This window comes from Salmo salar, chromosome ssa20 (genome assembly GCF_905237065.1).
Source record: "Salmo salar chromosome ssa20, Ssal_v3.1, whole genome shotgun sequence".
Taxonomy (NCBI): Eukaryota; Metazoa; Chordata; class Actinopteri; order Salmoniformes; family Salmonidae; genus Salmo; species Salmo salar.
The window spans coordinates 16669942-16694115 of NC_059461.1; the positions used below are offsets into that span (position 1 = coordinate 16669942).

Here is a 24174-nt window from a genome sequence, read left to right on the forward strand (position 1 = left end):
GGAGATGAGCACTCATTCTGTTTGACTTGATGAAGAGCCGGTTCGGATCAAAACGGTGTCAGTAAAGCAATGAATTGGGAGAATAAACAGTATGAGAGTTTTCCTGTTCTTCACAAGTATTCTTTATTAGCCCAGCACCTATGTTTTTAAGGATGTGCGTATGACAACACACTTTGTTACGTTCATTGTTCACACGTTAAACACAGTCAGGAATGCTCATACACATGCTCATAGAGACACACACTACTGGAGGTAACTCTTACACATACATACGCTCATTTCTCTCTCTGCAGGACCCCATTCCAAGGGGGCAATGTGTGTCATCTCTCAGTAGCGGAAAAATAATGAACAAGCAAACGTACAAAGGGCTTTTAGAAAAAGGGAAAGGGAAAGAGAGAGAAGGAGAGAGCTACTCTATTGATTCGTAGCCTGAGGGGAGGCAGGAGTTAAAGACAGCTGAAATCAAGGTGCGCCACCAAATTTAACCATTTAGAAGGGAAGATGGGTTTGGAGATGTGATGGCGGGAGGAGGAGGGGGAGGGAGGAGGATGGAGGGAGGGAGGGAGGGATTACAGGAATAGATTCATGACCCTGTGGCTGGGATCCTCAGCACGCTCCAGCGTTCCGAACACGCAGCTCATACGTAGAGCTGCAAGGTGCCCTTCACACACATGCTGTCATGCGACAAAATCTGGGAGAACTGCCGCATTCCCTCATTTTTACCCTCCCCCTGCTTTCCCTCCCTTCATCCTTCCCGCTATCTTACCCCCTCTCTCCCTCTGTTTCGCTCTGTACCCCTTCCTTCTTTTTTTATCTCTTGCTTACTGTACCATACTCCATCGAAGGGTCTCCAGTCACTCTAGATATCTCTCTCTCTTTCCTTCGCTCTCTCTCCCCTTCGCTCTCGGTCTCTCTCTCTCCCTCTCGCTCTCTCTCTCTCTCCTTCACTCTCTCTCCTCTCTCTCTCCCTCTCGGTCTCTCTCTCTCTCTCCATTCTATCTCTTCCCTTCTTTTCTACTGGGACCACACTGCACACAAGCTACTTCACAGTTTTCGTTTCCGTTTCCGAAGTGTGTCAACTAGGGAGAATATATTATACTGTATATTGCAGTTTACTCTGCTCGGAGCTTCAGACAGCAGCCTTTACAGCTGATTCTAATCACATGTGTCAAAAGCACTGAGCTATGATGTGACTGGTTTACTCACGGTGTTAATCATCTCTATCAGTAAAACCATTTAATTCATTTTTTTATTCACAATGCAAGAAAGAAAGAAATTCCCAGTGATTAATGATGTGCAGATCACATAGAGATTATGTCAATGTCTCCCTCTCTCTCTTTCTTTCTTTCTTTTTCTTTCTTTTCTCTCTCTGTATGTTTCAGATAACCGTTTTTCGGATGGGGTCTGAGGGACACCAGGACATTGACCTGGCCATTCTCACTGCACTGCTAAAAGGTAATTGACACATAGTTAATATTTAAAGAGGTTCCTTAAGTCAGACAGTGGGCTTCAGAAGGTTATAAATCACAAGCCTCCAATTGAGCCAATCTGTTCAGCTCTAGCACAGTTAAGACTCTCCCTCTCCTCCTCCCCTGTTTCATTGCTCCATCCCTCCTCCATCCCTCTCGTAATCCATAGTTTTGACTTGTTTAGTGCATGGTATTGATCAGGAGCATAGGATCCAACGCTGCTGGTTCCGAGGCCTTTGGAGCAGATCCTTTGGGCCTGTTTTCAAATCTATACCAGGTGATTGACTCACTCTGAGTTCCTTCTTAGTGGAACGCTGTATCTGAGGGCCTTCATAATTCATGTTTGGCAGCATGTCTAGGAGATGCGTGTTTCTAGCATGTTTACACTCTCTATGCATCCTTCTCCCCCACACTTATTATTTTTTGCATCTCATCTCCTCCTATTCATATATCTCTGTCCATCTCCCTCTCTATTTCTGTGATTGATCTCTGTATCTGGCATGATGGACTGTCACAAGCATGGCCAGTATAGAGTACAGACTTTATTATGCAAACGCTGTGTTTTCAGAGAGATAGTGGTAGAGTGAGAGAAAGATTGTGTGTGAGAGACTGACACACTGAAAGAAATAGGGAGAGATCGAGAGAGACAAAGAGAGACAGAGAAAAAGAGAGCGAGAGAGAGAGAAAGAAAGAAAGAAAGATAGGGGGTATTTGATGCGGGATAAGGTCCATAAACTCCAGCGACTACAGTGCTGCGGAGAGTAAAGTGTTATTTAAAACCAGTGATAAACGCGAGCAGTCCGTTTTAATACCGACTTCTCTATTAAACTCCAATTACACTACTCTGCATCTCATTACCAAGCTCGGTAAAAGCTCCCATTATTAAGCACGTGAAATATCTCTGCTGAGTAGAACTGTCAGTCATCATAAAAGGTGTGTAGCCTCAAACTTGCCTCCCTTCAGCATTTGAGTTTTCAAACTACCGGTTAAAGTGCTTTTCACAAAACAATTTATCACACCACCGACAGCATGACAAATATCCTTTCTCAAAAAGAAAGCAAGAGGTAGGTGTCGGAGGCCAAGAACAACTGCCTTGGGCTTTCCTTTAAGAAGAACCGCACAAATACAGCAATCTTCTTTGTTGCTTGCTAAACAGTGATGCTCTGCCCACCCACAGAGAAAAAAGTAAATACAACCTTCCACCTCTAGCAGGAGAAGTCATTTGAGATTGCAGTCGGCGTCTGCTGACGGAATGATCTACAAATTACCATGCACCCCAAATAACTATTCGTTATTATTTGTTGATCCACTGAGCAAAATTGATGCTCTCGAACATGGTTTATTCTCCCTTCTGTTCTTCCTCCTAGGTGCCAACGCATCGGCTCCTGACCAGCTCAGCCTGGCCCTGGCCTGGAACCGAGTGGACATTGCCCGCAGTCAGATCTTCATCTACGGACAGCAGTGGCCTGTACGACCCAGCCTATCACTTCTCACTCCCTTGTTTACAGTATAGACTACAGACACCCCTGTCCATCTGAAAGTGTGAAATCTATGCCGTATCCATCCATATGCTGTTTCTTGATGGTTAAGCCTGAGTTGACTGACTGTGCCTTCCCTGTTTGTATGGTAGGTGGGTTCTCTGGAGCAGTCTATGCTGGATGCCCTGGTGCTGGACAGAGTGGACTTCGTCAAGCTGCTGATCGAGAACGGAGTGAGCATGCATCGCTTCCTCACCCTCTCCAGACTGGAGGAGCTCTACAACACGGTACTTCACTACAGCTCCACCATGGCTGACAGTTCTGAACTCTGACCTCTCACTGACTCAATGTCATATGGAATGTATCAATCAGTCATAACATTGTTGTAACAACTGCTATAACCCCTGGTATTTGTATAACAAAAGTTGTTCTAAACTATTATACTCCCTCCTGGTGTTCCTCTGTAAGGTATGCATTCCTAAAACCTTTATAGCAGCTACATAAGACAATATAACATCCTTCATACGTGTTCATTATGAACAACAGCATAATACTGTACCTACAGTGTGGCACTTGATTCAAATGAACCATTTGTCGAAGCTCTGCAACTTGCTGCAGGTTGGGGCGTGACTCACGGACTGAACTGTGCTTGTGTTTGTTTTGTCAGAGGCATGGACCATCCAACACCCTACACCACCTGGTCAGAGATGTCAAAAAGGTACAGTTTAGTGTGTGTGACCGCGTAGGCGTTGGTGTGAATGTTAGCTTGTGTGCGAACGCAAGGGCAGCACATTTTCTATTGGCCTTTGTGTTGCTTTTGTTTGCAGATTGTGTTTAGCTCTGTAGATCGCTATTGTTGCTAACGGCGCGTCTAGGAGGCGGATTTTCTCCTTTTCAGCTGGGGTTACAGCCGCAGCTGCCTAGAGGGGTCTCCGTCTTCTGTCTCTCTCTACCCCTCCCATTACTCTTTCTTTTGCTCTGTACACACTCACTCCATTTGAGTCCAACGCGGTATTATGTACCCATATGCAGAACAACCCTCGATTGGTCAAACGTATTGTAGTCCTGCGGATCTGACGTTAAACCAGGGAAGGCCCACCTCTAATTGTGGCTGTCACAGTTAACTTAGCCTAGGCCCAATTACTCAAAATGAGCTGCCATTATGTATTGCTATATGTGTAACTTACACCAAATTGAGTGTCTCTATGAGTATTAAGTGTGTACAACATCATCATGTCATTCATTATAGAGCCAGTCTGAGATTGGACTGTTGAGTGCATATGAGGCATTCATTTCTCCACTACTCTCTGTCTCGGTGTCTGTCTTACTTGTCCCTTAGCCCTCTAATACTGATTATATTCTATAATACACCAAAGGCACTAACTTTATTAGCTTTAATGAACACGCTATTATGCTCATAAATGCTTGTATTACAAATGTTATACATGCTTTTGAATTGTAAGACTTATAATACTTACGGCCTATACAGTATATGCTTATAAATGTGTATAATGTTTACAAATAATGGAATGTTTAATCTGACCGGACTACAGTACCTATGTAACAAAACAATTGTACCCAAATGTGCATCCTTAATTCAAGATTATGACCTCTAGTGAGAGCTCATAGAAAGGTCAGCAACATCAGTATTTAGATCCGATTAATCTAAGCATAATGGATTGCAGTAACATGTGCTACAATGGGAGAGCTGTAGAGGTTACGGTGAGTCATGGTGTAACCATCCATGATCTAAACTTTCCCAAAACCCTTAGCTCTGTATGCGGGGTGAGAAGGTTTCCGGTACATCAGAGGATTGGACTAATGAATCTCATGCACACACACATGCACGTGGCACACATGCACACACATGCACACGTACGCTAGTGATGCTCAGGTTGACTCAAAAGCCGCAGTTCCCGCGGGTTATATCTGTGGGGCGGGCAGGTTTAGGGTAATGAAATATTTGTGGATGAAGGGCAAGTGGTTGGAGTTTGAATAAAGATGAAACAATGGGTTGAAATACATAAATGTGTCATTCTTTTGCAATTCATTTCTACAGGCTACATTGAGGTTTTTCTTTCAGCATTTGTATATGGTGTCAGTGTGTAGCCTAAGCATAAGCTTTCGGGTCTAACTGAAGTGCGCCAAATACAGTCCAATTACCAAATGCCTTTTGGGACCTTGGGAAGAAAAGTTAACGTCGATCCACTGAGACAAAAAGGGCAATGAAGGACAATGAAATGTGATTTTATTTTATTTGACAATGTCGGAGTTTAATTCAATAAGAGAAAAGTTGTGAAATGGAGAGTTGAAAATAAATAGAAGGGAGGGACAGAACGATAGTCTAATGTTATAGAAGAGAGGACCAGAACAGTAGTCTAATGTTATAGAAGAGAGGACCAGAACAGTAGTCTAATGTTATAGAAGAGAGGGACAGAACAGTAGTCTAATGTTATAGAAGAGAGGACCAGAACAGTAGTCTAATGTTATAGAAGAGAGGGACAGAACAGTAGTCTAATGTTATAGAAGAGAGGGACAGAACAGTAGTCTAATGTTATAGAAGAGAGGACCAGAACAGTAGTCTAATGTTATAGAAGAGAGGGACAGAACAGTAGTCTAATGTTATAGAAGAGAGGGACAGAACAGTAGTCTAATGTTATAGAAGAGAGGACCAGAACAGTAGTCTAATGTTATAGAAGGGAGGGACAGAACAGTAGTCTAATGTTATAGAAGAGAGGACCAGAACAGTAGTCTAATGTTATAGAAGAGAGGACCAGAACAGTAGTCTAATGTTATAGAAGAGAGGGACAGAACAGTAGTCTAATGTTATAGAAGAGAGGACTAGAACAGTAGTCTAATGTTATAGAAGAGAGGACCAGAACAGTAGTCTAATGTTATAGAAGGGAGGGACAGAACAGTAGTCTAATGTTATAGAAGAGAGGGACAGAACAGTAGTCTAATGTTATAGAAGAGAGGGACAGAACAGTAGTCTAATGTTATAGAAGAGAGGACCAGAACAGTAGTCTAATGTTATAGAAGAGAGGACCAGAACAGTAGTCTAATGTTATAGAAGGGAGGGACAGAACAGTAGTCTAATGTTATAGAGGAGAGGGACAGAACAGTAGTCTAATGTTATAGAAGAGAGGACCAGAACAGTAGTCTAATGTTATAGAAGAGAGGGACAGAACAGTAGTCTAATGTTATAGAAGAGAGGACCAGAACAGTAGTCTAATGTTATAGAAGAGAGGACCAGAACAGTAGTCTAATGTTATAGAAGAGAGGGACAGAACAGTAGTCTAATGTTATAGAAGAGAGGACCAGAACAGTAGTCTAATGTTATAGAAGAGAGGGACAGAACAGTAGTCTAATGTTATAGAAGAGAGGGACAGAACAGTAGTCTAATGTTTGGTAAAGATTTGGTGAAGTGGTAAAAGAGGATGATAGCAGTGCTGGCTATGGTATATGTGATGATTGTGAAGTGCTATAGAAATTCAACAGTCACAAGACAGGGACTTTGAAACGTCAAGGGAACTATACTGTTCAAAAGGGTTTAAGTAGCCTCACTGAAATCTGGCAACTGACTGTAGGTCTATAACCTCTCACATACCCTCATATAATATTTAATACTGCAGAATTAAGCATTTATTGCATTAAAATTTTACTCTTGAACAAGTGTGGAGAAATATTATTTATTTCTTGAAGCATCTTAAGGGAATGAATGGTTAAGGACCGTCTCTAAACGTGCTATATTTATCAGCATCATAAAAGCTGATAGTGTTTCAACCACATAAAATATGCATCCAAGCTGAACTGAAATATTATCAAAAACATGTTGGGTTGTTTTAACAGTTTTACATTTCCTTAAAACCAGTCAAATTGGAAATTTTGCATCGAAAATCTTTCCCTTTTTTTTTTTTGCGTTTTCTCCCTGGGCTGTAAACATCTTTGCTGTACGAGATAAGCAGAGATGAAAGAGAAAAAAGAAAACAAATTGTACCGACGTCAACTACATTGAAGCATTCCTTCTATCGATTTATGACTTTATTCTGGTGAGCAAGGGTTTATTTAGTTTTTCAGGGCAACAAGTAATGACAGAAGAGAAGCTACATATATACTGATTATCATATTCCACTTTGTCACATATAGTCGGGCGGTTGCGGATGGGTTATTACCAATTGTGGGCGAGTGCGGGTGAACAAATAGCTGACCCGCGCATCACTAACTCACACCAATAAACTGATATTGGAATATACACTACGGTTAAAAGTTTGGAGTCACTTAGAAATGTCCTTGTTTTTGAAAGAAAAGCTCATTTTTTGTCCATTAAAATAACATCAAATTGATCAGAAATACAGTGTAGACATTGTTAATGCTGATTTTTTATGGAATATCTGCATAGGCGTGCAGAGGCCCATTATCAGCAACCATCACTCCTCTGTTCCAATGGCACGTGGTGTTAGCTAATATAAGTTTTAAAAGGCTAATTTATCATTAGAAAACCTTTTTTGTAATTATGTTAGCACAGCTGAAAACTGTTGCCCTGATTAAAGAAGCAATAAAACTGGCCTTCTTTAGACTAGTTGAGTATCTGGAGCATCAGCATTTGTGGGTTCGATTACAGGCTCAAAATGGCCAGAAACAAAGCACTTTCTTCTGAAACCCGTTAGTCTATTCTTGTTCTGAGAAATGTAGTCTAATATTTAACCGTATTGCATGGCTCTCTAGGCGTTTGCCAAATATCTGTGTTTTCCTCTCTTTCTCTTGTCCTGCTGTGTGAAGGTATGGTAGTGTGTTGGGTTTTTGGTGTGCAGTAGTAGGATGCATTGCTTTCACCAGGTAGGCCCAAACATATTCTGTCCAATAAACTGATATTGGAATATATATATTAAATATTTAGTTAAGTTAATTTAAAACACAAATATTTAATCATAGTTTTTTTTAACCAAATATCTGTGTTTTCCTCTCTTCCTCTTGTCCTGCTGTGTGAAGGTATGGTACTAGTGAATGTATGGTATTGGTGTGCAGTAGTAGGATGCATTGCTTTCACCAGGGTGGCCCAAACGTATTCTGTTCCTTTTCTCTCTCTGGAGGAAAGCTTAGACTGTCATTGGCTACATCATGATTCCCAACCCTTCTCTTGAAGTGTGCAATTGCCCATCATGGATTTAAAGGCATTGAATTGTTAGTGTAAGCATCAGATGAAGGGACGCCATTGTTAAGTCCATGAGCAGGAGTGTGCAAATGCACACTTCGGTAGAAGTGTGAAGAATCGGGATTCCGGCATTATTATTGGTGCTTGTTATTGGCTTTAGTGTGTAACTTGCCCCTGAACTCTAACCCCTGGAGCCCCTGGTGCTGGAATGAGACAACCTGAAGTTACTTGTGATAAAAACTAGTTGAGTACAGCCTTTCGTACCTAGTATCATGAAAGCAAGTTGAGGTGTTACAGTAATTGTTACATATTTTTTAAATAAAGGTTAATCAGTTAGTTGACATATACAATGGCCCCAATTCATCAGTTAGTTGCCATATACAATTGCCCAATGCAATCAATTGAAGATAAAGGAGAAGGGCACTGTAGGTTTGATCAGAATGATTATGCGGTATCAGAGCATTTTCTTATGTCAGATAGCACATATACTAATCGAGATGCATCCAGCTGCAGCCCAGCATTAGCCTGTAACTAAAACTAGCTGTTACTAAAACTAGCCTGTCACTAAAACCAATACTGTCGCCATATACTGGCCGTGGTTAATCCCTGTCACATACATGGGAACTCCTCCTTTTATTTCCTAGATTCCTTTCCTCTCACCCTTTTACTTTCTTCCTTTCCTAGCTTCCTGTCGTCTCTTCCTGACTTCCTTTCCTTCTTCATTTCCTTTTCTTTCTACTGGCCGTGGTTAATCCCTACCACATACATGTGAACTCCTTTTCTTTCCTAGATTCCTTTCCTCCTTTCCTCGCTCCCTTTCCTTTCCTCATTTTCTAGCTCCCTTTCTTTTCATCCTTTGCTAGCTTCCTTTCTTCCTTGCTCCCTTTCCTTTCCTCCTTTCCTAATGCCCTTAATTGTACTCCTTTCCTAGCTTCCTTTCCTCCTTTCCTAGCTTCCTTTCCTAGATAGGGCAGGAGGTGAGGAAAAGAAGGTAGAGAAGAAACAGAAGCTAGGAAACGAGGAACAGAAGCTGAGTAAGGAAAGGAAATAAAGAAAGAGAGATAGGGAAGGGGAAAAGGAAAGGAAGCTAGGAAATTAGGAAAAGAAAGGGATCTAGGAAAGGAGGAAAGGAAAGGGAGAATGAAAAAGGAGAGAAAGGAATCTAGGAAAGAAAAGGAGGAGTTCACGTATATGTGGTAGGGATTAACCATGACCAGTAGAGAGGAAAGCAAGAAGGAAAGGAAGTTAGGAAAGGAAGCTAGGAAAGGAAGAAAGAAAAGGGAGCTAGGAAAAGAGTAAAATAAAGAGAGCTAGGAAAGGAAAGGGATCAAGGAAAGGAGGGATTGACCACATCCAGTAGAGAGGAAGACACACCCAGGACAAAACCTCACCTGTCTATAAAATGCAGAGTTAAAGATTCTGAGTGAACCTGTAGTGTGCTTTTCCTTTATCTGCTCCCACAGTGTGCTTTGCTCTTATCTGCAATTGATTGACTTGGGGGCCCATACTTAATTAATATGATGGCCACTACTTTGGACAACCATATGAAAGTGTAAGCAGACCTGGTAAACAAATGTTACATGTTTTCTTTCAACTACTTTAGCTTTGTTTGATTGAGCTTGTCTGATGAAATGGAACCAATAAAGTCGTCCCATAAGTTCAAATCCTGCCCATCTGGCATTCCAGACAGGCTCTCTCAAATGGAGAGGTCAGCTCACTCATACTAGGGTTAGTTTGTTTGAAGGTTATGGCAGGGGAGGACTCTGACATCATAATAGATACTGTGAAGCCAATGTGGGATACCGTATGTTCACACAGTAAGGTTTAGGCCGTTCAACAAAGGGGAAGGAGAAGGTTGTAGTGGTACGTTTCATATTAACGTGTGAAAAAATACACAAGCACATCCTGCTTTGGGGTTCTCCCACAGTGTTGCCTCTGAGCTTTGGCTGGATAATTGTGAGGCTTTACTGGGATAACAGAAACCAAATGGAGCGCTTTTTGACAAGGGGATACAGGGAGCGTTCCACTAAAAGTGACCAGGGGCAGTGGATGAGATGGTATCAAATCATCTGTCGATGTATGATCATTGTCCCAGCCCATCCTCCCCATTTCTCCCTCCCCCAGCCCCCACTGGATCAGAGAGCTCTGATTTCTATTTGAAGGGGATGATGAAGGTCCATTTCTATCAAAAAACGCTCTCTCATTTGTCCTCCTGTTATTCTCATCTTCAGACGTCTGTCCGTCTTTCTTTTCCAGCACTGAACCCCTGATACGATCTGGTCATACGTTACAAATGCAAATTAGCACAGAGTGATCAGGCAAATTAAGCAAGCATTGATCAGATTTGTATATTTTTCAATTTCCTCAAGATTTGTAATTTTCTATCTTCTCCTTAACATTTCCCCTATTTTCATGGTCTCCCTCTTCTTTCCCCTCTTCCTCCTCCTTCCTTTACTCCTCTACCCCTCTTCTCTCAGAGTACAGTATACTGATGTCTATCTCAGTGCTGTTGAACTAAGTTAAATTAAACTAAGCTCAGATAAGTTAATTTAAACTAGATTATAAACTCTGTGATCTTATCAGGGGTTCTGTGTCTCCCATCTCTCCGTGGCCTTGTGCTGTATACTCACTGACCTTGTGTGTTTTTTCTAAGCAAGAATATCCAGGGTTCAGTTGGATCTACTTCAAGGTGAATCAACTAATCAAGTATTATTATTAACACAAAACAAGTGTGTAGATGTGTGAAGTGAAGTGTGTATGATTTGTGTGGGGCGTTTTCCCTTCCTTTCACCATCGTATGCTCAGCTGTCATGGGGGTGTACGGTTTTGTCTGACCAATCTCTTGGTCCCCAGGGTAACCTGCCACCAGACTACCGCATTAGTCTCATTGACATCGGATTGGTCATTGAGTACTTGATGGGCGGAGCTTACCGATGCAACTACACCAGGAAGAGGTTTAGAACTCTGTATCATAACCTCTTTGGACCCAAAAGAGTGAGTGGCGGACCAGCTTTACAGTTTCCTATTCTGCTAATGATGCATGTGCATGTGTCAGCATGTCTACTGGTCTCTGTGGGATCAGTTGAATCGAACATTCATTATGATACGGTATTTACACAGTAGTTCCTTTTTCCATGGTCAAATTAACTCCCAGACTGGTCTTGGGTACTATATACAAACCTACTATTAGTAATCTGGTAAACTCACCTCAGGTATGCTTTCGGTGAAAGACAACCCGAGCCTCACTTTTGGAGTGATGTAAATTTGGTACTTACGTAACCTTTTTTTGTGTGATCAAGGGACGATGCTGTAAATGAATATACATAAATATGCATATCCCTCTACGTCTAAATCTGCACTAGGGATACGGTCTCCTTTTCTCCCTCTGCCTGCAAACTCTCACAAACTAGCAATAGAAAGCAGAGATCAGTGCCAAACTGCACTGCACTATACTGCTCGGAACAACGGTTGTGAAATAGATGGGTTGGTTGTTAAGCAACAAAACTGAGGTGTGCGCAACTATGGGGCAAAACAGACAGGGTTGGCTTTGGTTGTTCACCACATGTAAACTACAGTCCGTCTTCAATGTTTATTGAAAACATAAATAAAGTTGCACAATGAGCATTTGTTTCCTCTCAAATACATTGTTACAGTTGGTAGTTAGCTAGCTAGTGAATTTGAGCCATATCAGCATAGATGTGGCATCAGTCAAAACACTTAAAAACCAGACATGGTATCAGGATAAAACTAATTGAAACGAGCTACTTAAGATTTCCCACATGGCATTTTCTTGTTGCTAGCTATCTGGCCATCCAGTATCACAAGACAGGGATGTCTGCCCCAGTGATGCGTGCACATAGTTTTTGTGACGTTCTCAACTAAACCGTCTATAGAGATTTTTGTTGTTGTAGATTCTTCAGTTTCAAGGCCTCCTTCAAGACAAGGCTCCTTGAGAACAGACTAAATGTCAACTAAAGAAAATCGCAATTCTAGGACTATTGTGTAGAGCAATGTCTAGTCCATCAACATCAGCCAATGACTATGCAGTGTGTATGCATGTGTGCATGAGGTTGAAAAGAGAGCAATAGTGAAGGATAGAACAAGAGAGACCAAGGATGCAAGACAAAGAGGTAGACATCTAAATGAGCTGTGATCTATTTTTAAATGATTTGGGAACACTGACAGTGTCATAGATGAAAAAGCAGTGTGAATACAGGAACACACACACACACACAAACACACAATGTGGTAGGAATAATCCTGAAATAGGTGCAGATATCAACATCCCCACAGGATGCCTGAATTATTTTTACCAGCAGTTGGGGAAGCAGGTCACATGATGGCTCATTAATGCATAATTTGTACACAGCCTGCTTTAAAACGCATCTGAATGCCTGCTGCTGCATAGAGCTCCATTTAGCCAGCCACCCCCTTACACAGACAAATACACAGAGATTAAATATATCAGGTTACAGTAACAGGTTACTATCTAAAGACAACAGGTTACTGTTGATCTATAACAGGTTGCTGTTGATCTAGAACCGGTTACTGTTGTTCTAGAACAGGTTACTGTCTGGTCTCGAACAGGTTACTGTCTGGTCTCGAACAGGTTACTGTCTGGTCTCGAACAGGTTACTGTCTGGTCTCGAACAGGTTACTGTTGGTCTACAACAGGTTACTGTCTGGTCTAGAACAGGTTACTGTCTGGTCTAGAACAGGTTACTGTTGGTCTAGAACAGGTTACTGTTGGTCTAGAACAGGTTACTGTTGGTCTAGAACAGGTTACTGTCTGGTCTCGAACAGGTTACTGTTGTTCTAGAACAGGTTACTGTTGGTCTCGAACAGGTTACTGTCTGGTCTAGAACAGGTTTCTGTTGTTCTAGAACAGGTTACTGTTGGTCTAGAACAGGTTACTGTCTGGTCTCGAACAGGTTACTGTTGGTCTAGAACAGGTTACTGTTTGGTCTCGAACAGGTTACTGTCTGGTCTCGAACAGGTTACTGTTGGTCTAGAACAGGATACTGTCTGGTCTAGAACAGGTTACTGTTGATCTGGAACAGGATAGTTGTGTTGGAACATACAGTGCATTCAGAAATTATACAGACCCCTTGCCATTTTCCACATTTTGTTACGTTACAGCCTTATTCTAAAATGTATTACATTGTTTTAATCCAACCTACACACATTACCCCATAATGAAAAAGCAAAAACAGGTTTTTATAAATGTTTGCAAATTTATTACAAATAAAAAACTTAAATATAAGTATTCAGACGCTTTACTATGTTGAAGCATCTTTGGCAGTGTTTACAGCCTTGAGTCTTAAGTATGATTCTACAAACTTGGCACGCCTGTATTTGGGGAGTTTCTCCCATTCTTCTCTGCAAATCATCTCAAGCTCTGTCTGGTTGGATGGGGAGCGTCGCTGCACAGCTATTTTCAGGTCTCTCCAGAGAAGTTTGATCGTGTTCAAGTCTGGGCTCCGGCTGGGCCATTCAAGGACATTCAGAGACTTGTCCCAAAGCCACTCCTGTATTGTCTTGGCTGTGTGCTTTGGCTCGTTGTCCTGTTGGAAGGTGAACCTTCGCCCCAGTCTGAGGTCCTTAGCGCTCTGGAGCAGGTTTTCATCAAGGATCTCTCTGTACTTTGCTCTGTTCATCTTTCACTCAATCCTGACTAGTCTCGCAGTCCCTGCCGCTGAAAAACATTCCCACAGCATGATGCTGCCACCACCATGCTCACCATGCTTCACATTTACATTTTTTACATTTACGTAATTTAGCAGACGCTCTTATCCAGAGCGACTTACAAATTGGTGCATTCACCTTATGATATCCAGTGGAACAACTACTTTACAATAGTACATTTATATCTTTTTTGGGGGGAGGGGTTAGAAGGATTACTTTATCCTATCCCAGGTATTCCTTAAAGAGGAGGGGTTTCAGGTGTCTCCGGAAGGTGGTGATTGACGCCGCTGTCCTGCGTCATGAGGGAGCTTGTTCCTCCATTGGGGTGCCAGAGCTGAGCGGGAACTGTGCTTTCGCAGAGGTAGGGAGGCGAGCAGGCCAGACGTGGATGAACGCAGTGCCATTCTTTGGGTGTAGGGACTGATCAGAGCCTGAAGGTACGGAGGTGCCGTTCCCCTCACAGCTCCGTAGGCAAGCACCATGGTCTTGTAGCAGATGCAAGCTTCAACTGGAAGCCAGTGGAGTGTGCGGAGGAGCGGGGTGACGTGAGAGAACTTGGGAAGTTTGAACACCAGACGGGCTGCGGCGTTCTGGATGAGTTGTAGGGGTTTAATGGCACAGGCAGGGAGCCCCGCCAGCAGCGAGTTGCAGTAATCCAGACGGGAGATGACAAGTGCCTGGATTAGGACCTGCGCCGATTCCTGTGTAAGGCAGGGTCGTACTCTGCGAATGTTGTAGAGCATGAACCTACAGGATCGGGTCACTGCCTTGATGTTAGCGGAGAACGACAGGGTGTTGTCCAGGGTCACGCCAAGGCTCTTAGCACTCTGGGAGGAGGACACAATGGAGTTGTCAACCGTGATGGCGAGATCATGGAACGGGCAGTCCTTTCCCGGGAGGAAGAGCAGCTCCGTCTTGCCGAGGTTCAGCTTGAGGTGGTGATCCATCATCCACACTGATGTATGTCTGCCAGACATGCAGAGATGCGATTCGCCACCTGGTTATCAGAAGGGGGAAAGGAGAAGATTAATTGTGTGTCGTCTGCGTAGCAATGATAGGAGAGACCATGTGAGGATATGACAGAGCCAAGTGACTTGGTGTATAGCGAGAATAGAAGAGGGCCTAGAACTTAGCCCTGGGTGACGCCAGTGGTGAGAGCACGTGGTGCGGAGACGGATTCTCGCCACGCCACCTGGTAGGAGCGACCTGTCAGGTATGACGCAATCCAAGAGTGAGCCGCGCCGGAGATGCCCAACTCGGAGAGGGTGGAGAGGAGGATCTGATGGTTCACAGTATCAAAGGCAGCAGATAGGTCTAGAAGGATGAGAGCAGAGGAGAGAGAGTTAGCTTTAGCAGTGCGGAGAGCTTCTGTGACACAGAGAAGAGCAGCCTCAGTTGAATGACCAGTCTTGAAACCTGACTGATTTGGATCAAGAAGGTCATTCTGAGAGAGATAGCAAGAGAGCTGGCCAAGGACGGCACGCTCAATAGTTTTGGAGAGAAAAGAAAGAAGGGATACTGGTCTGTAGTTGTTGATATCGGAGGGATCGAGTGTAGGTTTTTTGAGAAGGGGTGCAACTCTCGCTCTCTAGAAGACGGAAGGGACGTAGCCAGCGATCAAGGATGAATTGATGAGTGAGGTGAGGTAGGGGAGAAGGTCTCCGGAAATGGTCTGGAGAAGAGAGGAGGGGATAGGGTCAAGCGGGCAGGTTGTTGGGCGGCCGGCCGTCACAAGTCGCAAGATTTCATCTGGAGAGAGAGGGGAGAAAGAGGTCAAAGCATAGGGTAGGGCAATGTGAGCAGGACCAGTGGTGTCGTTTGACTTAACGAGGATCGGATGTCGTCAACCTTCTTTTCAAAATGGTTGACGAAGTCATCCGCAGAGAGGGAGGGGGGGAGGGGGAGGAGGATTCAGGAGGGAGGAGAAGGTGGCAAAGAGCTTCCTATGGTTAGAGGCAGATGCTTGGAATTTAGAGTGGTAGAAAGTGGCTTTAGCAGCAGAAACAGAGGAAGAAAATGTAGAGAGGAGAGAGTGAAAAGATGCCAGGTCCGCAGGGAGGCTAGTTTTCCTCCATTTCCGCTCGGCTGCCCGGAGCCCTGTTCTGTGAGCTCGCAATGAGTCGTCAAGCCACGGAGCAGGAGGGGAGGACCGAGCCGTCCGGGAGGATAGGGGACATAGAGAGTCAAAGGATGCAGAAAGGGAGGAGAGGAGGGTTGAGGAAGCAGAATCAGGAGATTGGTTGGAGAAGGATTGAGCAGAGGGAAGAGATGATAGGATGGAAGAGGAGAGAGTAGCAGGAGAGAGAGAGCGACGGTTGCGACGGCACAATACCATCTGAGTAGGGGCAGAGTGAGTAGTGTTGGAGGAGAGCGCGAGGGAAAAGGATACAAGGTCGGAGACTTGGAGGGGAGTTGCAGTGAGATAATTAGAACAGCATCTAGTAAAGATGAGGTCAAGCGTATTGCCTGCCTTGTGAGTAGGGGGGGACGGTGAGAGGGTGAGGTCAAAAGAGGAGAGGAGTGGAAAGAAGGAGGCAGAGAGAAATGAGTCAAAGGTAGACGTAGGGAGGTTAAAGTCGCCCAGAACTGTGAGGGGTGAGCCATCCTCAGGAAAGGAACTTATCAAGGCGTCAAGCTCATTGATGAACTCTCCAAAGGAACCTGGAGGGCAATAAATGATAAGGATGTTAAGCTTGAATGGGCTGTGACAGCATGGAATTCAAAGTGACTGTGACAGCATGGAATTCAAAGGAGGAGATAGACAGATGGGTCAGGGGAGAAAGAGAGAATGTCCACTTGGAAGAGATAAGGATTCCAGTGCCACCACCCCGCTGACCAGATGCTCTCGGGGTATGCGAGAACACGTGGTCAGATGAGGAGAGAGCAGTAGGAGTAGCAGTGTTTTCTGTGGTAATCCGTCAGCGCCAAGAAGTTGAGGGACTGGAGGGTAGCATAGGCTGAGATTAACTCTGCCTTGTTGGCCACAGACCAGCAGTTCCAGAGGCTGCCGGAGACCTGGAACTCCACGTGGGTCGTGCGCGCTCGGACCACCACGTTAGAGTGGCAGCGGCCACGCAGTGTGAAGCGTTTGTGTGGCCTGTGCAGAGAGGAGAGAACAGGGATAGACAGACACATAGTTGACAGGCTACAGGAGAGGCTTCGCTAATGCAAAGGAGATTGGAATGAAAATGAACTAAACAACTGGGGAAGCGAGAGAGCAGGGCCTCCCTCACTAACCATTCACTGAAACACTCAAATTTAACCTCTGGCCGGGCTCCGTCCCGCATCCAGTGAAAAATCCTATCGCCATTTTTTTTTCAAATATAGGACTATTTTATATCGTTTTATAGATACACCTCTCCTCAATCGAACCACGTTGTCCGATTTCAAAAAGGCTTTACAGCAAAAGCAAAACATTAGATTATGTTAGAGGAGTATATCGTAAAAGTAGCCACATAGCCATTTTCCGACCAACCACATGCATCACAAATAACCAAAAAACAGCTAAATGCAGCACTAACCTTTGACAATCTTCATCAGATGACACTCCTAGGACATCATGTTACACAATACATGCATTCTTTTGTTCGATAAAGTTCATATTTATATATAAAAACAGCATTTTACATCGGCGCGTGACGTTGACTAACTATTTTCCCTCAAATGCGTCCGGTGAAACAGCGCTACAATTTACTAAATGACTATTCGAAAACATTTTTAAAATGTAATATTGTCATTCTAAGATTTATAGATTAGCATCTCTTGAAAGCACCTGCAATGCCAGATTTAAAAATAACTTTACTGGGTAATCACACTTTGCGATTAAAGGGGATGCGAAAAATAGGCTAGCAATACAGGTCAGTGCCATGTTGGAACAATCGCATATCAAATCTAGTCTTGTATACTATTGTCAATAATCCGTTACCTTTGATTATCTTCATCAGAAGGCACTTCCAGGAATCCCAGGTCCACAACAAATGTATTTTCGTTCGAAAAAGTTCATCCTTTATGTCCCAATAGCTTGTTGTTGTTAGCGCGTTCTGAAGGCTGCTCCAAAAGTACCGTTGGCCGCGGGACTTCTCTCTCAACAAAATGCTTTTTTTTTAAATTTAACCTCTCTAGGGTAGGTGGCACCAAATCGTCCCACCTACGTAACAGCCAGTGTAATCCCGTGGCGCGTTATTAGAAAACCTAAAAAATGCAAAAACTTCAATTTTTCAAACATATGACTATTTTACACCATTTTAAAGACAAGACTCTCGTTAATCTAACCACACTGTCCGATTTCAAAAAGGCTTTACAACGAAAGCAAAACATTAGATTATGTCAGCAGAGTACCCAGCAAGAAATAACCAGACACCCATTTTTCAAGCTAGCATAAATAAACCCAAACCACAGCTAAATGCAGCACTAACCTTTGATGATCTTCATCAGATGACAACCCTAGGACAAGTATACAATACATGCATTTTGTTCAATCAAGTTCATATTTATATCAAAAACCAGCTTTTTACATAAGCATGTGACTAGCATGTGACTAGCATTCCCACCGAACACTGCCGGTGAATTTACTAAATTACTCACGATAAACGTTCACAAAAAGCATAACAATTATTTTAAGAATTATAGATACAGAACTCCTCTGTGCACTCGATATGTCCGATTTTAAAATAGCTTTTCGGTGAAAGCACATTTTGCAATATTCTCAGTAGATAGCCCGGCATCACAGGGCTAGCTATTTAGACAACCAGCAAGTGTAGCACTCACCAAACTCAGATTTACTATAAGAAAAATGTTTGATTACCTTTGCTGTCTTCGTCAGAATGCACTCCCAGGACTTCTACTTCAATAACAAATGTTGGTTTGGTCCAAAATAATCCATAGTTATATCCAAAGAGCGGCGTTTTGTTCGATGCGTTCAAGACACTATCCGAAAGGGTAAATAAGGGTGACGAGCATGGCGCAATTGGTGACAAAAAAATTCTAAATATTCCATTACCGTACTTCGAAGCATGTCAACCGCTGTTTAAAATCAATTTTTATGCAATTTTTCTCGTAAAAAAGCGATAATATTCCGACCGGGAATCTGCGTTTAGGTAAACAGACGAAAGAAAATAAAGCATCTCGTGTCGACTCGGGCACGCGCGTAAGCTCAGAGTACTCTGATCGGCCACTTGCCAAAAGCGATAATGTGTTTTAGCCAGAGGCTGCCTCGATATCGTTCAGCTTTTTCCCGGGCTCTGAGAGCCTATGGGAGCCGTAGGAAGTGTCACGTTAGAGCAAAGATCCTCAGTCTTCAATAAAAAGAGCCAAGATGAAACACAACTTCTCAGACAGGCCACTTCCTGCATGGAATCTTCTCAGGTTTTGGCCTGCCATTTGAGTTCTGTTATCCTCTCTGGGCTAGGCGGGACGAATTCGTCCCACCTACGCAACAGCCAGTGTAATCCAGTGGCGCGATTTTCAAATACCTTAGAAATGCTATCCCTTCAATTTCTCAAACATATGACTATTTTACAGCATTTTAAAGACAAGACTCTCGTTAATCTAACCACACTGTCCGATTTCAAAAAGGCTTTACAATGAAAGCAAAACATTAGATTATGTCAGCAGAGTACCCAGACAGAAATAATCAGACACCCATTTTTCAAGCTAGCATATAATGTCACAAAAACCCAGAAGACAGCTAAATGCAGCACTAACCTTTGATGATCTTCATCAGATGACACACCTAGGACATTATGTTATACAATATATGCATGTTTTGTTCAATCAAGTTCATATTTATATCAAAACCAGCTTTTTACATTAGCATGTGACGTTCAGAACCTCCGGTGAATTTACTAAATTACTCACGATAAACGTTCAGACGTTCAGAACCTCCGGTGAATTTACTAAATTACTCACGATAAACGTTCACAAAAAACATAACAATTATTTTAAGAATTATAGATACAGCACTCCTTTGTGCAATCGAGGTGTCCGATTTTAAAATAGCTTTTCGGTGAAAGCACATTTTGCAATATTCTCAGTAGATAGCCCAGCCATCACGGCTAGCCATTTAGACACCGACCAAGTTTAGCCCTGACCAAACTCCGATTTACTATTACAAAAGTTTGATTACCTTTGTTGTCTTCGTCAGAATGCACTCCCAGGACTGCTACTTCAATAACAAATGTTGGTTTGGTCCAAAATAATCCATCGTTATATCCAAATAGTGGCGTTTTGTTCGTGCGTTCCAAGACACTATCCGAAGTGTAAATAAGGGTCACGAGCATGGCGCAATTCGTGACAAAAAAATTCTAAATATTCCATTACCGTACTTCGAAGCATGTCAACCGCTGTTTAAAATCCATTTTTATGCCATTTTTCTCGTAAAAAAGCGATAATATTCCGACCGGGAATCTGCGTTTAGGTAAACAGAGGAAAGAAAACAAAGCATTCGGTCGACTCGGGCACGCGCCTGAGTCTCACAGTACTGTAACCAGCCACTATCCAAACGCGCTACTTTTTTTCAGCCAGGGCCTGCAAAGCCACGATTCAGCTTTTTGCCGCCTTCTGAGAGCCCATTGGAGCCGTAGGAAGTGTCACGTAACAGCAGAGATCCTTTGTTTTGGATAGAGATTACAAAGAAGGCCAAGAAATGGTCAGACAGGGTACTTCCTGTACAGAATCTTCTCAGGTTTTGACCTGCCATTTGAGTTCTGTTATACTCACAGACACCATTCAAACAGTTTTAGAAACTTTGGAGTGTTTTCTATCCAAAGCCAATAATTATATGCATATTCTAGTTACTGGGCAGGAGTAGTAACCAGATTAAATCGGGTACGTTTTTTATCCGGCCGTGTCAATACTGCCCCCTAGCCCTAACAGGTTAAGTTCGTTCAAACATGTCAAACGTTGTATAACATAAATCTTTAGGGCCTTTTTCAACCAGAGCTCCAATAACATTCAAGGGGGACGATTGCATTGTCTTTCAAAACGTTTCGAAAGGGGAGGGTAGCCAGGGGCGCCGGCGTCATAATGGTGATGGCCCTCTCCATGTGACCACGTTCCACAGACTCTCGTTCTGTCAGTTTTCTCAGTAGAAGGCTCAAACCACTTTGTAAAGACTGGGGACATCTAGTGGAAGCAATAGGAAGTGCTCAATGAACCATAGCTCGGTGTGATTTATAGGCAAAATGATGAAGTTGAGTCCGCAATTCAGAATTCCACATCCTGTTACGATCTGTCTCGGGGTTTTGACTGCCATATGAGTTATGTTATACTCACAGACACCATTCAAACAGTTTTAGAAACTTTAGGGTGTTTTCTATCCACAAGTATTAATTATATGCATATCCTAGCTTCTGAGTTTGAGGCCGTTTAAAATGGGCACACATTTTTTTCAAAAATCGCTGTAGCGACCCCTATCCGAGGCGACCGTCAAGAGGATAACTTTTCCAACTTCCACTTTAGAAATTATAATTGATGTAAACTACAGTGGTTCAATGTTTCCAGGAATAGGCTCAAACTTAGTTTATTCAGCTAGATAACTTGGTACAGTATTCTTCCGTGAAACCCACCCAGTGCACCGTATCCTATGACGCCGTAGCTAATTAGCAAGCTAGCATCCAATAACACACGGTTAGCACCAATACTTGGTTACAACAAACTACCAATGGATCATTCGTGTCCGTGTCTAGTTCCTTTCATAACGCAGAAGTAATTAAACGTTGGCTAGCTAACACAAAGTCAGTCCTGCTAGCTACACAAGTGGACTACACATCTCGAAAGTTCAGAAAGTTAATCTTACGTTGCAAAAATCTTATTGACTAAAAATGATACAGTACTGCTAGCTGGTAGAGTTGGCTAGCTAGCAATGGCTGTGTTTACCTTTATCTTTGATACAAAGACAACTATGTAGCTAGCTTCACCTTAAAGATGGTGCCAGATGTGATGTTTGGCATTCAGGCTATTAAGTTCAATCTTGGCTTCATCAGACCAGAGAATCTTGTTTCTCATGGTTTAAAAGTCATTTAGGTGCCTTTTGGCAAACTCCAAGCAGGCTATCATGTGCCTTTTACTGAGGAGTGGCTTCCGTCTGGCCACTCTACCATAAAGGCCTGATTGGTGGAGTGCTGCAGAGATGGTTGTCCTTCTGGAAGGTTTTCCCAACTCCAGAGCAAAACTCTGGAGCTCTTTCAGAGTGGCCATCGGGTTCTTGGTCACCTCCCTGACCAAGGCCCTTCTCCCCTGATTGCTCAGTTTGGCCATTCGGCCAGCTCTAGGAAGAGTCTTGGTGGTTCCTAACTTATTAAGAATGATGGAGGCCATAGTGTTCCTGGGGACCTTCAATGCTGCAGAATTTTCTTTGGTACCCTTCCACAGATGTAATCGGCCTGTGTGTAGCTGGTGTGGAGGAGTCAGGCGCAGGACAGCAGATATGAGTAAGGAACGTAATTTACTCAAGGAATCAATAAAATACAACACAATAAACTAGCCCACAATAACGGACCGTATACATACAAACAATTACTCACAAAAACCATCGGGGAACAGAGGGTTAAATAATAAACAAGTAATTGGGGGATTGAAAACAGGTGTGAAAAACAAAGACAAAACAAATGGAAATTGAAAAGTGGATCGGCGAAGGCTAGAAGGCCGGTGACGTCGACCGCTGAACGCCGCCCAAACAAGGAGAGGGACCAACTTCGGCGGAAGTCATGACAACAGATCTGTGCCTCGACAGAGAAAAATGTCTAAAAACCTGTTTTTGCTTTGTCATTATGGAGTATTGTTTTTTATTTTTTATTTCAACTTTATTTAACCAGGTAGGCTAGCTGAGAACAAGTTCTCATTTACAACTGCGACCTGACCAAGATAAAGCAAAGCAGTGTGACAAAAACAACAACACAGAGTTACACATGGAATAAACAAATATACAGTCAATAATACAATAGGAAAAGTCTATATACAGTGTGTGCAAATGAGGTAGGATAAGGGAGGTAAGGCATTAAATAGGCCATAGTGGCGAAATAATTACAATATAGAAAATAAACACTGGAGTGATAGATGTGCAGAAGATGAGTGTGCAAGTAGAGATGACTGCTATGGTGTGTGGTCATCCACACCCCCTCCCAAAATGGCTGCTGTGCCATTTCTTCCCCTTGCATTACTTGAAATAGATCCAGAAAAACTAGATGTGTAAATCTGGTAAGTCCAGAACTGGCATAGCCCTTTAATGGGTCCTTTAAGACAATCTGATCTGACACACTGAACTCTGTCTGAGAAGTAGTTGGTGAACCAGGCGTGGTAGTCATTTGAGAAACCAAGGCTGTTGAGTCTGCCGATAAGAATGTGGTGATTGACAGAGTCGAAAGCCTTGGCCAGGTCGATGAATACAGCTGCACAGTATTGTCTCTTATTGATGGCAGTTATGATATCGTTTAGGACCTTGAGCGTGGCTGAGGTGCACCCATGACCAGCTCGGAAACCAGATTGCATACCGGAGAAGGTATGGTGGGATTCTAAATGGTCGGTGATCTGTTTGTTAACTTGGCTTTCGAAGACCGAAGAAAGGCAGGGTAGGATAGATATAGGTCTGTAGCAGTTTGGGTATAGAGAGTCTCCCCCTTTGAAGAGGGGGATGACCACGGCAGCTTTCCAATCTTTGGGGATGTCAGACGATACGAAAGAGAGGTTGAACAGGCTAGTAATAGGGGTTGCAACAATTTCTGCAGATAATTTTAGAAAGAGTGGGTCCAGATTGTCTAGCCCAGCTGATTTGTAGGGGTCCAGATTTTGCAGCTCTTTCAGAACATCAGCTATCTAGATTTGGGTGAAGGAGAAATGGGGAAGGCTTGGGCAAGTTGTTGTGGGGGGTCCAGGTCTGTTGACCGAGGTAGGGGTAGCCAGCTGGAAAGCATGGCCAGCCGTAGAAAAATGCTAATTGAAATTCTCAATTATTGTGGATTTATCGGTGGTGAAAGTGTTTCCTAGCCTCAGTGCAATGGGCAGCTGGGAGGAGGTGCTCTTATTCTCCATGGACTTTACAGTGTCCCAGAACTTTTTGGAGTTTGTGCTACAGGATGCAAATTTCTGTTTGGAAAAGCTAGCCTTTGCTTTCCTAACTGACTGTGTATATTGGTTCCTTACTTCCCTGAAAAGTTGCATATCGCGGGGGCTATTCGATGCTAATGTAGGATGTTTTTGTGTTGGTCAAGGGCAGTCAGGTCTGGAGTGAACCAAGGGCTATATCTGTTCCTGGTTCAACATTTTTTGAATGGGGTATGCTTATTTAACTTCTATGGGCTAGGTGGAACGCTTGCGTCCCACCTAATCAACAGCCAGTGTAATCCCGTGGCGCGATATTCAAATACCTCAAAAATGCAAAAACTTCAATTTTTCA

General features: G+C 43.1%; 1 protein-coding gene across 4 annotated transcripts in view; it reads left to right on the forward strand.

Moving 5' to 3' along the window:
- trpm3 (transient receptor potential cation channel, subfamily M, member 3) overlaps positions 1-24174 on the forward strand; it is a 253566-nt gene that overhangs the window by 167757 nt on the left and 61635 nt on the right. For all 4 annotated transcript variants that reach the window (XM_014160640.2, XM_045703003.1, XM_014160646.2 and 1 more), the window contains exons 9-13: positions 1383-1455; positions 2837-2937; positions 3100-3234; positions 3615-3665; positions 10953-11093. In XM_014160640.2, coding sequence (XP_014016115.2) covers positions 1383-1455; positions 2837-2937; positions 3100-3234; positions 3615-3665; positions 10953-11093 — 501 coding nt within the window. The remainder of the gene's footprint in view (positions 1-1382; positions 1456-2836; positions 2938-3099; positions 3235-3614; positions 3666-10952; positions 11094-24174) is intronic.